The 14909-nt window shown below is 44.7% G+C and overlaps 1 protein-coding gene across 1 annotated transcript; it reads left to right on the top strand.

Moving 5' to 3' along the window:
- The first annotated feature begins 1172 nt into the window (after positions 1 to 1172).
- Positions 1173 to 13986, top strand: actr5 (actin related protein 5). Its single transcript, XM_029664043.2, has 9 exons — positions 1173 to 1583; positions 1750 to 1988; positions 8909 to 9078; positions 9960 to 10177; positions 10378 to 10515; positions 10677 to 10775; positions 10917 to 11056; positions 11211 to 11343; positions 13341 to 13986. The coding sequence occupies exons 1-9, from the start codon at positions 1200 to 1202 to the stop codon at positions 13632 to 13634; spliced, it is 1815 nt and encodes a 604-aa protein (XP_029519903.2). The 5' UTR covers positions 1173 to 1199; the 3' UTR covers positions 13635 to 13986.
- The last annotated feature ends 923 nt before the right edge of the window (positions 13987 to 14909 follow it).

Raw genomic sequence — 14909 nt, 5'->3', positions numbered from 1 at the left:
ATAACATAATATATATCTATATAATAACATTTTCCTTAAAGTATATTTGATTCTTATTTTATTTACCTCATTGGTAGTTACAGTCTTGTCTCGTCGCTGCAACTCTTGTCGCTGCAACTCATTGACACAATGCCCGCTTAACCCGGAAGCCAGCCGCACCAATGTGTGGGATGAAACACCGTACACCTGGCGACGGTGTCAGTGTGCATTGCGCCCGGCCGCAACAGGAGTCGATAGTGCGCGATGGGACACGGACATCTCTGCCAGCCAGACCCTCCCCTAACCCGAACGACGTTGGGCCAATTGTTCACCGCCCCATGCGTCTCGCGGTCGCGGCTGTCTGCGACAGAGCCTGGACTTGAACCAGGATCTCAGCTTAGACCACTGTGCCACTCGGGAGGCCAAAGTATATTTTTTTGAGATTGCTAATGTTACTGTTCCCAACAACAAAGATACTTAAATACATGTATTGAAACATTTAATTTAAATACTTTAGAATTCCATTCATTCCTTTGGAGGACTGCGCCGACTGGGGCCGACTGTTGGTTTCAAAGCCTCTCAATGGCTAATAGATAGCATCAGTAATCCAAGGTTTATATACATAATTGGTTATCACACACATGCTGTACTCACATGAACCTGTTCTGGAGATAGAGGCAACAAATAAAGGTCTGCTGTAGATAAATTAAGCCACCCATATAAAAATAGTTGTTAGGGGATCTACTATAATAGAGGATGTAATATATACATATTTTAACATTGAAGGGCCAATCAGCAGTTTAAACAATAACAACAGGAACCCCGCCACTGTTTCAGTAGAAAGCTGAGGGATGGGGCTGGAGAAATGTAATCACTTTCAAATTCATAGACAGGGCTATGGATGCATGGACTGACCATCCATGATATCAAAAGTATAGTTTAACCATGTTTTGTTTACAAACATTGGAGTAAAACAAGCTTATATTTTGGGTTCTGATGGGGTACAGCAGTTAAACTAAGTTCATGAGGCGTGTATAAGTTATATTCTTTAAGAATCTATTGGTACAATTAATTTATAAGTCAAAAAATGGATGTACCAACTTCTGACTGACCCTTTAATAATTGTTACGTTGTCAAAACGTAACGAGAGCTATGCGGAACTCTTGGTTTCTGGTTCAAGCTTTCTAGTCGGACGTATTTTGTAGTAACACCCTTTCAAAATGACTTCCAAAACAGACACAACATGCAAAATATTTTCTTTTCAAGACTACAAATCCTCTCCCGATCCGATTTTCGAGATTTCTGCCGAATGCTTACAACCATCACCAGTTCCGATAATAATAGATAACGGCTCTTTTCAAACAAGGGCCGGTTGGGCATGCAAAGGGGACGAACTAGGCGCACCGCGGCTTCTGTTCAAGTCCGTGGCGGCGAGGAGTAGAGGGGCAGCGCGAAGTGAAACCCAAATCGGCAATGACATTTCTAACCTCGAGCCGGTGCGATGGCTCCTGAAAAGCCAGTTTGACCGAAATGTGGTTGTGAACTTCGAGATACAGGAACTGATGTTCGATTACATATTCAGCCACCTCGGAGTTGTGACTGAGGTAAGGTGTTCAAGTTATGTTGCACAATTTCCTATGTTGCTTGTCCTGTTTAGACCGTTCTGCCTTCTCAGTCTTGAATATAACTTACTGACAACGGTAGCTAACTAGATAGTTGCTCCTTCAAGCACATCTGATGTGGTTTCTCTCCTTTCTCTCCCCTCTTTAGGGCAGTGTTGAACATCCTATAGTGCTCACAGAGGCGCCCTGCAACCCACTGCACAGTCGCCAGATGATGTCAGAGCTGCTCTTTGAGTGCTACAGAGTTCCTCATGTGTCCTATGGCATAGACTGCCTGTACAGCCTCTACTACAACAATGCTCTCAGCAACCTCACACACCAAAACACAGGCATTGTCCTCTCCTCTGGCTACCACTGCTCTCACATCCTACCCGTTATCAATGGAAGGTAAAACCACTATACAGCAAATCACATTTTATTGGTCACATACACATGGTTAGCAGATGTTATTGCGAGTGTAGCGAAATGCTTGTGCTTCTAGTTCCGACAGTGCAGCAAAATCTAACAAGTAATCTAACAATTCCACAACAACTACCTAATACACACAAATCTAAGTAAAGGAATGGAATAAGAATATATACATATAAATATATGGATGAGCAATGACCAAGCTCCATAGGCAAGATGGTGTAAAATACAGCATGAACATATGAGATGAGTAATGCAAGATATGTAAACATTATTCAAGTGGCATTATTAAAGTGGCCAATGATTTCAAGTCTGTATGTAGGCAGCATCCTCACTGATGGCTGTTTAACAGTCTGATGGCTTTGAGATATAAACTATTTTTCAGTTTCTCTAGGTCAGCATTCAACACCATAGTACCCCAATAGGCAGTGGCTCGGTGGTTGTTGTCCTTGATGATCTTTTTGGCCTTCCTGTGCCGCGGGTGCTGTAGGTGTCCGGACCTCACCACCCTCTGGAGAGCCCTGCGGTTATGGGCGGTGCAGTTGCTATACCAGGCGGTGATGCAGGCCGACAGGATGCCCTCAATTGTGCATCTGTAAAAGTTTGTGAGGGTTTTAGGTGACAAGCCAAATTTCTTCAGGCTCCTGAGGTTGAGGAGGCGCTGTTGCGCTTTCACCACACTGTATATGTGGGTGGACCATTTCAGTTTGTCCGTGATGTGTACGCCGAGGAACTTAAAACTTTCCACCTTCTCCACTGCTGTCACATCGATGTGGATAGGAGGTGCTCCCTCTGCTGTTTCCTGAAGTCCACAATCATCTCCTTTTGTTTTGTTGCCTTTAAGTGAGAGGTTGTTTTCCTGACAGCGCACTCCGAGTGCCCTCACCTCCCAATAGGCTGTTTCGTCGTTGTTGTTAATCAAGCCTACTACTGTTGTGTGGTCTGAAAACTTGATGATTGAGTTGGAGGCGTGCATGGCCACGCAGTCATGGGTGAACAGGGAGTACAGGAGGGGGCAGAGCACGCACCCTTGTGGGGCCCAAGTGTTGACGATCAGCAAAATGGAGATGTTGTTTCCTACCTTCACCACCTGGGGGCGGCCCGTCAGGAAATCCAGGACCCAGTTGCACAGGGCGGGGTTGAAACCCAGGGCCTCAAGCTTAATAATGAGCTTGGAGGGTACTATGGTGTTGAGCATAGGGGGACAGCAGACTGGGATAGGGAAAGATTTAATATGTCTGTTCAGCCTGGTCTGCGCATGCTCTGAGGACGCAGCTAGGGATGCCGTCTGGCCCGGAAGCCCTGCGGGGGTTAACACGTTTAAATGTCTTACTCACGTCAGCCACGGAGAAGGAGAGCCCACAGTCCTTGGTAGCACTGTATTATCCTCAAAGCGGGCGAAGAAGGTGTTTAGTTTGTCTGGAAGCAAGACGTCGGTGTCCGTTACGTCACTGGTTTTCTTTTTGTGGTCCGTGATTGTCTGTAGACCCTGCCACATACGTCTCGTGTCTGAGCCGTTGAATTGCGATTCCACTTTGTCTCGATACTGACATTTCTCTTGTTTCATTGCCTTGCGGAGGGAATAACTACACTGTTTCTATTAGGCCATATTCCCAGTCAACTTTCCATGGTTGAATGCGGTGGTTCGTGCTTTCAGTTTTGTGCAGATGCCGCCATTTATCCACAGTTTCTTGTTAGGGTAGGTTTTAATCGTCACACTGGGTACAACATCTCCTATGCACTTCCTTATAAACTCACTCACCGAATCAGCGTATAAATCGATATTATTCAGTGAGGCTACCCAGAACATATCCCAGTCCGCGTGATCAAAATAATATTGAAGTGTGGATTCCGATTGGTCAGACCAGCGTTGAATAGTCCTTGTCACATGTATATCCTGTTTGAGTTTCTGGCTATAGGAAGTGAGGAGCAAAATGGAGTCGTGGTCAGATTTGCTGAGGGAGGGCGGGGAGGGCCTTGTATGCATCGCCGAAGTTAGAGTAGCAGTGGTCCAGAGTTTTGCCAGCGAGAGTACTGCAATCAATATGCTGGTAGAATTTAGGTAGCCTTGTTCTTAAGTTTGCTTTGTTAAAATCCCCAGCTACAATAAATGCAGCCTCAGGATATATGGTTTCCAGTTTGTATAATGTCTAGTGAAGTTCTTTTAGGGCCGTCGTGGTATCGGCATGAGGGGGGATATACACGGCTGTGACTATAACCGAAGGATAATACGGTCGGCATTTCATCGTGAGGAATTCTAGGTCAGGTGAACAAAAGGACTTGAGTTTCTGTATGTTGTTACAATTACACCATGAGTCGTTAATCATGAAACATACACCCCCGCCCTTCTTCTTCCCGGAGAGATGTTTATTTATGTCGACGCGGCGCACAAAGAATCCCAGTGGCTGTACCGACTCCAATAGCATATCCCGAGAGAGCCATATTTCCGTGAAACAGAGTATATTACCAGTCGATATTACTTACCAAGCCAAGCAGACAGACCCAGCGCCAGGATAAAGTGATTAAGGGTGCAGTTGAAATCGGTGAGAGGGGAAATGTTTTTTTGGGGTTCTTGCATTGGAATTATATTGAATTCTGCTTATATCACGCTATACCACAATAAACACCAAGTTCAAATTCCGAGAACATTGTGAGCTTTTGAAGTGACAGGTTGCTGCCAAATCTGTAGCCCATCTCCCCTACGCTGTATCAGCACAATGGACAGTGCCCTACACACTAAAGAAAGGTCATTTTGGAAATGAATGTAGGCTACCAGACAGATAGGCTGTTTGTAATAGGTGAATTACCCTATGTGAATGCAGCCAAACACAGCTGTCTCACCAAAATAATGCAAACTAAATGCTGAAAGTAGAAACCTAGTAACTCATGCAATACAAAAAAACTGAATAGCAGTTTGGCTTAGAATACCGACACAACTGCAAATGCAAACAAATGAATGTGAACAGAACAGGGGTAGGCCTACCATAGGCCTATAAACAACATATCAGATCGATAAAGGCATAATACAATCTATATTTAGACTAGTTACATTAACAGTAAACAAACAAACGCAGTAAACTAAAGGCGAATGCAAATAACCAAAACATAGCCTACATCCTAGGACAGTGAGACGCAGTCATGCACAGCTGTCTTGCCAAATAAATAGACCCGTAGGCCTATTTCAAACATGGATGCAGCTCATGAGTTCAGCAACATGTTGCGATACTGCACAATACACTTCTGTGGATCAAATTCGACCCACCCACTCAATCAAATAAGCAATGCCGGCCTACCACAAACACATTTCCAATACGCACAGTTCCATTTACAACCACGAAAAGCAATAGGCTACCAAGAAAGCTTACATTCTATTTCTATAGTCATCTATTTCTATAATGAAACATGCCTATGCATTATAATTATATTGAATTCTGCTTAGATCAATCACCCTATACCACAATAAACAGAAAAGTTCAAATGCCGAGACCATTGAGTGCTTTTGACCAAGAAGTGACAGGTTGGCACTCTATCGGCACCACGACAGCGCCCCTACACACGAAGCAAGGTTGGTTTTGGCAATGAAAATAAAGGCTGGCTAAATAAGTCATTTTGCCATTTCTTATCCTAGGGTTTTGCTGAGAATGACACCACTTTTATACCACCAAGATGTTGATCAAAATCTACCAGCTAAATCGTTTCTTACCCATTTCCGAAGAGTTGCAGCCTCCTTGACGATCTGTTGAACGTCCTGAGTAATTGATCATTCAATACTTCCCCAAAAATCTTCTTGTTAGATCCCCCTCTAATGCCAGTTGGATTAGTTGAGCTTTCCTTGGGTGTAGCGTGAGTCGTCGGTGCTGACTGAACACATTTGCCGAAGTGGAAAAGGAATTCTTAACAGCTGCCTGTCATTAACAAGTGTTGACACCTCAGCTTCCATTAGGGCTGTCCATGACCTAGAGCCAATTTATCTGACCATTTCTACCGGTGTACATGCCAGTTCTGATTTTTACATGCACATTTTCGTGGAAGATTTTCATTTAATTTATAATAAAGTCTTTGTATCTCAAAATCATTGCATGTGGTTAATCAAAATTCTAAAAGTAACTTCTATTGCCATTGACAACTATGTAAAAAATAGCCTACGTTAAGCTAACAAATAAAAACAGCCTGCAGGTAGAAAAAAAGTCCTGATTTAAAAATAAATATCCTATAAATCACATTGGCTATGCATGGCCTGTCTGCAAGGAACTTGAAACATTGTATTCACTTGGTTCCAGCCTGAAGCTCATGCTAGCAAACTTGCAACATTGTATAAAATATTATGTTTCCTGCTCCAGTGAGCTCAGGATAGACACAGCTGTAGGTTATTTGGGCAAGGGATAAGAAGTAACCAGGTAGGCCTATTTTATGACGTTTCCACTAGATAGATCAGAGCATCACAATTTTTTCCTAAAATGGGTTATTAACTAAAATGGGTTTATTAATTACACTACATGACCAAATGTATGTGGACACCTGTTAGTTGAACATCTCATTCCAAAATCATGGGCATTAATATGTAGTTGGTCCCTCCGTTGCTGCAATAACAGCCTCCACTCTTTTGGGAAGGCTTTCCGCTAGACGTTGGAACATTGCTGCGGGGACTTGCTTCTATTCAGCCATAAGAGCACTAGTGAGGTCGGGCACTGATGTTGGGTCGATTAGGCCTGGCTCGTAGACGGCGTTCGATGAGGTTGAGGTCAGGGCTCTGTGCAGGCCAGTCAAGTTCTTCCATACCAATCTCGACAAACCATTTCTGTGTGGACCTCGCTTTGTGCACATGGGTATTGTCATGCTGAAACAGGAAAGGGCCTTCTCCATACTGTTGCCACAAAGTTTGAAGCACATAATCGACTAGAATGTCATATTATGCTGTAGCGTTATGATTTCCCTTCACTGGAACTAAGGGGCCTAGCCTGAACCATGAAAAACAGCCCCAGACCATTATTCCTCCTCCACCAAACTTTACAGTTGGCACTATGCATTGGGGCAGGTAGTGTTCTCCTGCCATCCACCAAACCCAGATTCGTCCAGCGGACTGCCAGATGGTGAAGCGTGTTTCATCACTCCAGAGAACGCATTTCCACTGCCGCAGAGTTCATTGGCGGGGAGCTTAACACCACTCCAGCCGACGCTTGGCATTGCGCATGGCAATCTTAGGCTTGTGTGCGGCTGCTCGGCCATGGTAACCCATTTCACGGAGCTCCCAACGAACAGTTCTTGTGCTGACGTCGCTTCCAGAGGCCGTTTGAAATTCGGTAGTGAGTGTTGCAACCAAGGACAGACGATTTTTACCCACTACGTGCTTCAGCACTCAGCGGTCTCGTTCTGTGAGCTTTGTGTGGCCTACCTATTCGCAACTGAGCCATTGTTGGTTCTAGACGTTTCCATTTCACAATAACAGCACTTACAGTGGACTGGGGCAGCTCTAGCAAGGGAGAAATTATACAAACGGACTTGTTGGAAAGGTGGCATCCTATGACGGTGCCATGTTGAAAGTCACTGGGCTATTCAGGAAGGCAGTTCTACTGCCAATGTTTGTGTATGGAGATTGCATGGCTGTGTGCTCGATTTTATACACCTGTCAACAACGGGTGTGGCTGAAATAGCCGAATCCACTAATTTGAAGGAGTGTCCACATACCTTTGTATATATAGTGTATTTAATCACAGTGTGCTTAAAGCATCAGACAAGCTCAGTAGCCTACATATAGTTGATTTTATTAAAACACATACAGTTGGGTGTGTTTATATAGTGAAAAATACACAAAAAATGTTGGTCGAAAGAACCAACGATTCTAGGTCGACCAAATGTTTTTTTTTGTCGGGGACAGCCTTACACTCAATCATTAGAACCTTTTTGCTATTTTGATTTAGGGACACAAAACTTAAACTGAGATGGCACAAGTTTCAAAAGAAGGGGCTAAGCCTCCTTTTGCCCCCTTGTGTAGCTCACCAACAGAGCTGTTTTTATCAAGATACAAATATCCTGGGCTTTTTCATTTGGTGCATACAGACACAGCTTGGCTACACTTTAACCGCGAAGCGTCCACGGTGCGCTCTCATATGGAACTCAGCGAGGACTCTTACTTTTGTAACTAATTTGTAAACATTTTAACAATGTGATTTAACCGATTTGAAGTTGTGAAAATAGATGGTAAAAATGCAGAATGGTGTTAAATGCCTGCAAACAGCTTGGGGAGTTAAATTATTTCACAGATTTAATCATGTAATATTAGGCTTACTGATTATTTCTTTGACAGTCCACGAGCTACCGGACATGAAGTTTTCTGCTAATGGACAACATTTGGTAGGCTGATGGAAGGCTACTCAGAGTCAGAGTACGTGCTACAGAGACGCCTAATCTCAACATGCCGTGCTCATCATGTGAAATGAGTTTGCTGGTGGTGCACGCAGCTCAAATGATATGTAACAACACCACAGGACACGAAACAACGATGCAAATGTAACAGCAGCACAACAAAATAGATAAAACATGTATTTTTCAAATGGTGCAACTAGTGCTTTCTAGTGGGGCGGGAGTGAAGCAACACTTTCCAGTCAGCAAAACCATTCATCTTGTGGTGATGGGGGTGGAAAATGCAGTCTGTTAATTATTATATCATATATTAGATTGATGTATCTATTTTAATACAGACTTGCTCAAAACATTACCAATCATTTGAAAATGACAAATGGTAAAAAAAAAAAAGTGGAGGTGCAAAAACACATTTGCATCCCTATTTTGAAAGTGGGGGTGCATCTTGCTCTGTTTGCTCCATTGCTCAAGCATGCCTATGTGCCATTTTAACACATGCCACACAACTTGTAACATTCTTTCCTCTGGTGTTTCCCCAGGCTGGATGCAGGGAACTGTAAGCGTGTGAACGTGGGCGGGAGCCAGGCAGCCTCGTATCTCCAGCGTCTGCTCCAGCTGAAGTACCCTGGTCACCTGGCTGCCGTCACCCTCAGCCGCATGGAGGAGCTGCTCCACGAACACAGCTACACAGCCACAGACTACCACCAAGGTCTGCCTGCCATGGGGCCAGAGATGTAGTGAGATTATATGAAACAGTAACTGTGGTGCTTTACTTTATATGTGATTCATTTCCTGACTCTCTCTCTCTCTCTCTCTCGGTGTCTCTCTCTCTCGGTGTCTCTCTCTCTCTCGGTGTCTCTCTCTCTCTCTCTGTGTCTCTCTCTCTCTCTCTGTGTCTCTCTCGGTGTCTCTCTCTCTCGTTGTCTCTCTCTCTCTCTCTCGGTGTCTCTCTCTCGGTGTCTCTCTCTCTCTCGGTGTCTCTCTCTCTCGGTGTCTCTCTCTCTCGGTGTCTCTCTCTCTCTCGGTGTCTCTCTCTCTCTCTCTCGGTGTCTCTCTCTCTCTCGGTGTCTCTCTCTCTCTGTCTCTCTCTCGATGTCTCTCGCTCTCGGTGTCTCTCTCTCTCTCTCTCTGTGTCTCTCTCTCTCTCGGTGTCTTTCTCTCTGTGTCTCTCTCTCTCTCTCTCTCTCTCTCTCTCTCGGTGTCTCTCTCTCTCTCTAACTCTTTTTCGGTGTCTCTCTCTCTCTAACTCTTTTTCGGTGTCTCTCTCTCTGTAACTCTCTCTCGGTGTCTCTCTCTGTGTCTCTCTCTCTCTCTCTCGGTGTCGCTCTCTCTCTCGGTGTCTCTCTCTCGGTGTCTCTCTCTCTCTCTCTCTCGGTGTCTCTCTCTCGGTGTCTCTCTGTCTCTCTCTCTCTCTGTGTCTCTCTCTCTCGGTCTCTCTCTCCTCTCTCTCTCCCTCTCGGTGTCTCTCTCTCTGTGTCTCTCTTTCTCTCGGTGTCTGTCTCTCTCTCTCTCTCTCTCGGTGTCTCTCTCTCTCTCGGTGTCTCTCTCTCTTGGTGTCTCTCTCTCTTGGTGTCTCTCTGTGTCTCTCAGAGCTGGAGAAGTGGCGCAGTGTAGAGTTCTATGAGCAGGAGGTGCACCGCATGCAGCTGCCCTTCTCTGCCAAGGGGCTGGGCGGCGTGGTGAGTGTGGAGGAGAGGCAGGAGAGACGCACCCAGCAGCTGCGCAGGCTACAGGAGATCAACGCCCGGCGCAGGGAGGAGAAGCTACAGCAGGACCAAGAGCGGTTGGATAAACTACTGACAGTGCAGGCAAGAACCATTACCTTCTAACGAGTTGGTCAGCTATGAACCTTAACCTCGACCCCTTTTCTCCCCTAAACCACCACATTTCACTCATAGACCTAAGCTCTAACGCTTTCCTTATCATTTTAGCCACCAGTCGTATCCATTGAGGTAAACCGTCAGCGTATGTTGCCTGTGTGCATGTGTGTGCTTGGTCATGTGCATAGGAGCTGTTGGAGGACGGCTACCTGGAGCAGTTCCATAAGAACCTGGTACAGCTGAATATGGACTCTGCTGAGGAGCTGCAGTCCTACATCAACAAGCTGAGCCTGGTGGTGGAGCAGGGCAGGCAGCGGCTCTTACAGGTGATCATAGGGGCTAGCAAACGATAGCATTGAGTTAGGATGGCAACGATGTCCAACAAAACAGTTAGTTCAAAACAGCCTAGACTATGGCAACATATCACAGTGTTGGGAATAATGTTGGTGTTAAACTAATTGACAAGTAAGACATCTCTCTCTGTCAGGCCTCAGAAATGGAGCAGCCAATGGATGAAGGGGACGGGGTGACAGAGATGGATCCGGACTTCAGTGAGGAAAACACAGAGACAGAAAAGCCTGTGCAGGTGAAGCAATATTCTCCACTATTTTAATGGTATAAACACAACAGTCTGAACCACATTCATACCGAACGAAATATAGATTGTGATTAAACCTCTTGTGATGGAGGCTCCACTAGCCCTGTTGACGACCTCCTCTCGCCACAGCCGGTGTTTAACATGGCAGAGTACCATCAGCTGTTTGTGGGCACGGAGCGCCTGCGAGTCTCAGAGATCCTCTTCCAGCCGTCGCTGATAGGAGAAGACCAGATGGGCATGATGGAGACGCTGCAGTATGTCTTAGCCGGGTAATCTACTGCACATTTCCTCGCTATACATGTTTGATTGTACTTTTTTTATTATTTTTTTTAAACAACATGCAGATGGCCACAATAACTAGAGCATGATTCACATAGTAGCTGAAGAGGTTGATCATAGTTTGCATGACTTGACTGTGTGCAGGTATACTCCTGAGCAGCAGGAGGCACTGGCCCGTAATGTGTTCCTGACGGGAGGGAACCTACAGTATCCAGGTATGAAGGAGAGGATAGAGAGAGAGCTGCTGGCCATGAGGCCCTTCCAGTCGCACTTCCAGGTATAGTAAACGTTTGGTGTATGTGGTAATTTACTGCTCCGAAGGACACCGTTGTGTCATGCAAGAATATTCTATACCAGCAGTATAAATACACAGTCACCTGTACAAGTCTTAATTTAAACAATGTGGTGATAAGGAGAGAGCCATATTACAACTTACAGAACATTCGGAAAGTATTCAGGCCCCTTGACTTTTTCCACATTTTGTTACGTTACTACTTTATTCTAAAATTGATTAAAAAAAAAAAAAAATCCCCTCATCAATCTACACACAATACCCCATAATGACAAAGCAAAAGCAGGTTTTTTAGAAATATCACATTTACATAAGTAATCAGACCCTTTACTCAGTACTTTGTCGAAGCACCTTTGGCAGCGATTACAGCCCCGAGTCTTCTTGGGTATGATGCTCCAAGCTTGGCACACCTGTATTTGGGGAGTTTCTCACATTCTTCTCTGCAGATCCACTCAAGCTCTGTCAGGTTGGATGGGGAGCGTCGTTGCAAAGCTATTTTCGAGTCTCTCCAGAGATGTTCGATCGGGTTCATGTCCGGGCTCTGGCTGTGCCACTCAAGGACATTCATAGACTTGTCCCGAAGCCACTCCTGGGTTGTCTTGGCTGTGTGCTTAGGGTCGTTGTCCTGTTGGCAGGTGAACTTTCGCCCCAGTCTGAGGTTCTGAGCGCTCTGAAGCAGGTTTTCATCAAGGATCTCCCTGTACTTTGCTCCGTTCATCTTTCCCTTGATCCTGACTAGTCTCCCAGTCCCTGCTGCTGAAAAACATCCCCACAGCATGATGCTGCCACCACCATGCTTCACTATAGGGATGGTGCCAGGTTTCCTCCAGACGTGACACTTGGCATTCAGGCCAAAGAGTTCAATCTTGGTTTCATCAGACCAGAGAATCTTGTTTCTCATGGTCTGAGAGTCTTTAGATGCGTTTTGGCAAACTCCAAGCAGGCTGTCATGTGCCTTTTACTGAGGAGTTGCTTCCGTCTGGCCACTCTACCATAAAGGCCTGATTGTTGGAGTGCTGCAGAGATGGTTGTCCTTCTGGAAGGTTCTCCCATCTCCACAGAGGAACTGGAGCTCTGTCAGAGTGACTATCAGGTTCTTGGTCACCTCCCTGAGAAATGCCCTTCTCCCCCGATTGCTCAGTTTGGCTGGGTGGCCAGCTCTAGGAAGAGTCTTGTTGGTTCCAAACTTCTTCCATCTAAGAATGATGGAGGTCACTGTGTTCTTTGGGACCTTCAATGCTGCAGAAATGTTTTGGTACCCTTCCCCAGATCTGTGTCTCGACACAATCCTGTCTCGGAGCTCTACGGACAATTCCTTCAACGTCATGGCTTAGTTTTTTGCTCTGACATTCACTGTCAACTGTGGGACCTTATATAGACAGGTGTGTACCTTTTCAAATCATGTCCAACCAATTGAATTTGCCCCAGGTGGACTCCAATGAAGTTGTAGAAACATCTCAAGGGTGATCAATGAAAACAGGATGCATCTGACCTCAATTTTGAGTCTCATAGCAAAGGGTCTGAATACTTATGTAAATAAGGTATTTCTGTTTTTTATTTTTTATACATTTGCAAATGTAAAAATATCTGGTTTTCGCTTTGATTAAATTTTTTATTTAACCTTTATTTAACTAGGCAAGTCAGTTAAGAACAAATTCTTATTTACAATGACGGCCTACACTGGCCAAACCCGGACGATGCTGGGCCAATTGTGCGCCACCCTATGGGACTCACAATCACATCCAGGTTGTGATACAGCCTGGAATCGAACCAGGGTCTGTAGTGACGCCTCTAGCACTGAGAGGCAGTGCCTTCGACCCCGACGCCACTCGGGAGCCCTGAGCGATTTAAAAAAATATTTTAATCAATTTTAGGATAAGGTTGTAACGTAACAAAATGTGGAAAAACTGAAGTGGTCTGAATACTTTCTGAATGCACTGTAGTTGAGCAGCATAGTACACTGTTTTGACTCTGCTCTCCAGGTGATGATGGCGTCGCGGCCTGCGGTGGATGCCTGGTACGGGGCTCGGGACTGGGCCTTGGAGCACCCCCCTGGCGGGGAGGGCTGGATCAGCCGGCAGGACTACGAAGAGAAGGGCGGTGAGTATCTGAGCGAGCACTGTGCCTCCAACGTCTTCATCCCCATGAAGATCGCCAAACCAGTCCCGCGCCTTGCTGAACCTCTGTTAGTGCCCATTACCACGATGACAGCAGCTTCCCCCGACAGTGTTTCAGCCTCTCCATCAACCTTCACCTTGGCACCGACCCAAACTTGAACTCCTCCACTTTCTCTCATGAGCACTAATGGGAAAGAGCATAACTAGGTGGGTGCATCTCACTGTATATATCATGGTGCTGTGCATTTTGGGATTTCAAATTAGCACAGATGATGATGGACCAATGGACCACTCATGTTGAATGGTTACAACTTTAGACCGGTCTGAAGGCATTGGGCTGTTTGGTTGTGTTAGTCCTTTTTATACTTCATCACATAAATGATTTAGTTTTTTTAATACAATCAAGCTATGTTTCAGATTCAGTCAAGGATATGTTGTCAACCAAACACCTAGATGCCACAAGCTGGCATTTTCTGTCAAATATTACAATAAAAACATACTTTTTGTATAAGACTGTCAAGTTCCTCTTTGTTGTATGCTGTATCTAGAAATCCATATCCACATGAGTATTACTGCAGTACACTATTGTGCCACAGGGTGGTGTTAGTCTACAGTACAGTAGATTTTTTTTCCCCCACACACACCTTCGACCAAACAACTGAATGCTCAGCCAATACAAGCTCTTCAGCAGCTTGTAAAGCACCATTGGCCGCATTACTGGGATGTAGGAACATCCCCTTTTTTAACAGATGTTTTGTTATAGAGATACACATAGAGTTAGATTTCTATTGTAGTATTGCCACACTGTGTCCTGTTAGATATATAGTGCCTTCAGGAAGTATTCATAGCCCTTGACTTATTCCACATTTAGTTGTTAGCCTGAATTTAAAATGTATTAATTGTATTTATTTTTTCTCACCCAACTACATACAATACCCCATAATGACAAAGTGAAAACGTGTCTTTAAGAGCCTTTAAGAGCTTTCGAAACCTGGATTGTGCAACATGGATTGTCCCATTAATCTTTTCAAAATTCTTCAATTTGTTGAATTTGCTAGACAACCATTTTCAGGTCTTGCCATAGATTTTAAGATTTAAGTCAAAACTGTAACTTGGCCACTCAAGAACATGTTTTTTTTTTTTGAATTTTACCCCTTTTTTAGACAACCATTTTCAGGTCTTGCCATAGATTTTAAGATTTAAGTCAAAATTCTTCAATTTGTTGAATTTGCTAGACAACCATTTTCAGGTCTTGCCATAGATTTTAAGATTTAAGTCAAAACTGTAAGCCACTCAAGAACATGTTTTTTTTTTTTGCTTTTTCTCAATTTTTGTGGTATCAAATATTGTAGTAGCTACTATCTTGCCCATCGTACGGGCTCGGGAGAGACGAAGGTTGAATGTCATGCGTCCTCCGATACACAACCCAACCAG

This window comes from Oncorhynchus nerka, linkage group LG7 (genome assembly GCF_034236695.1).
Source record: "Oncorhynchus nerka isolate Pitt River linkage group LG7, Oner_Uvic_2.0, whole genome shotgun sequence".
Classification (NCBI taxonomy): domain Eukaryota; kingdom Metazoa; phylum Chordata; class Actinopteri; order Salmoniformes; family Salmonidae; genus Oncorhynchus; species Oncorhynchus nerka.
The sequence above is the reverse complement of the archived record's forward strand: the minus strand, read 5'-3'. Positions and strand labels throughout refer to the sequence as shown.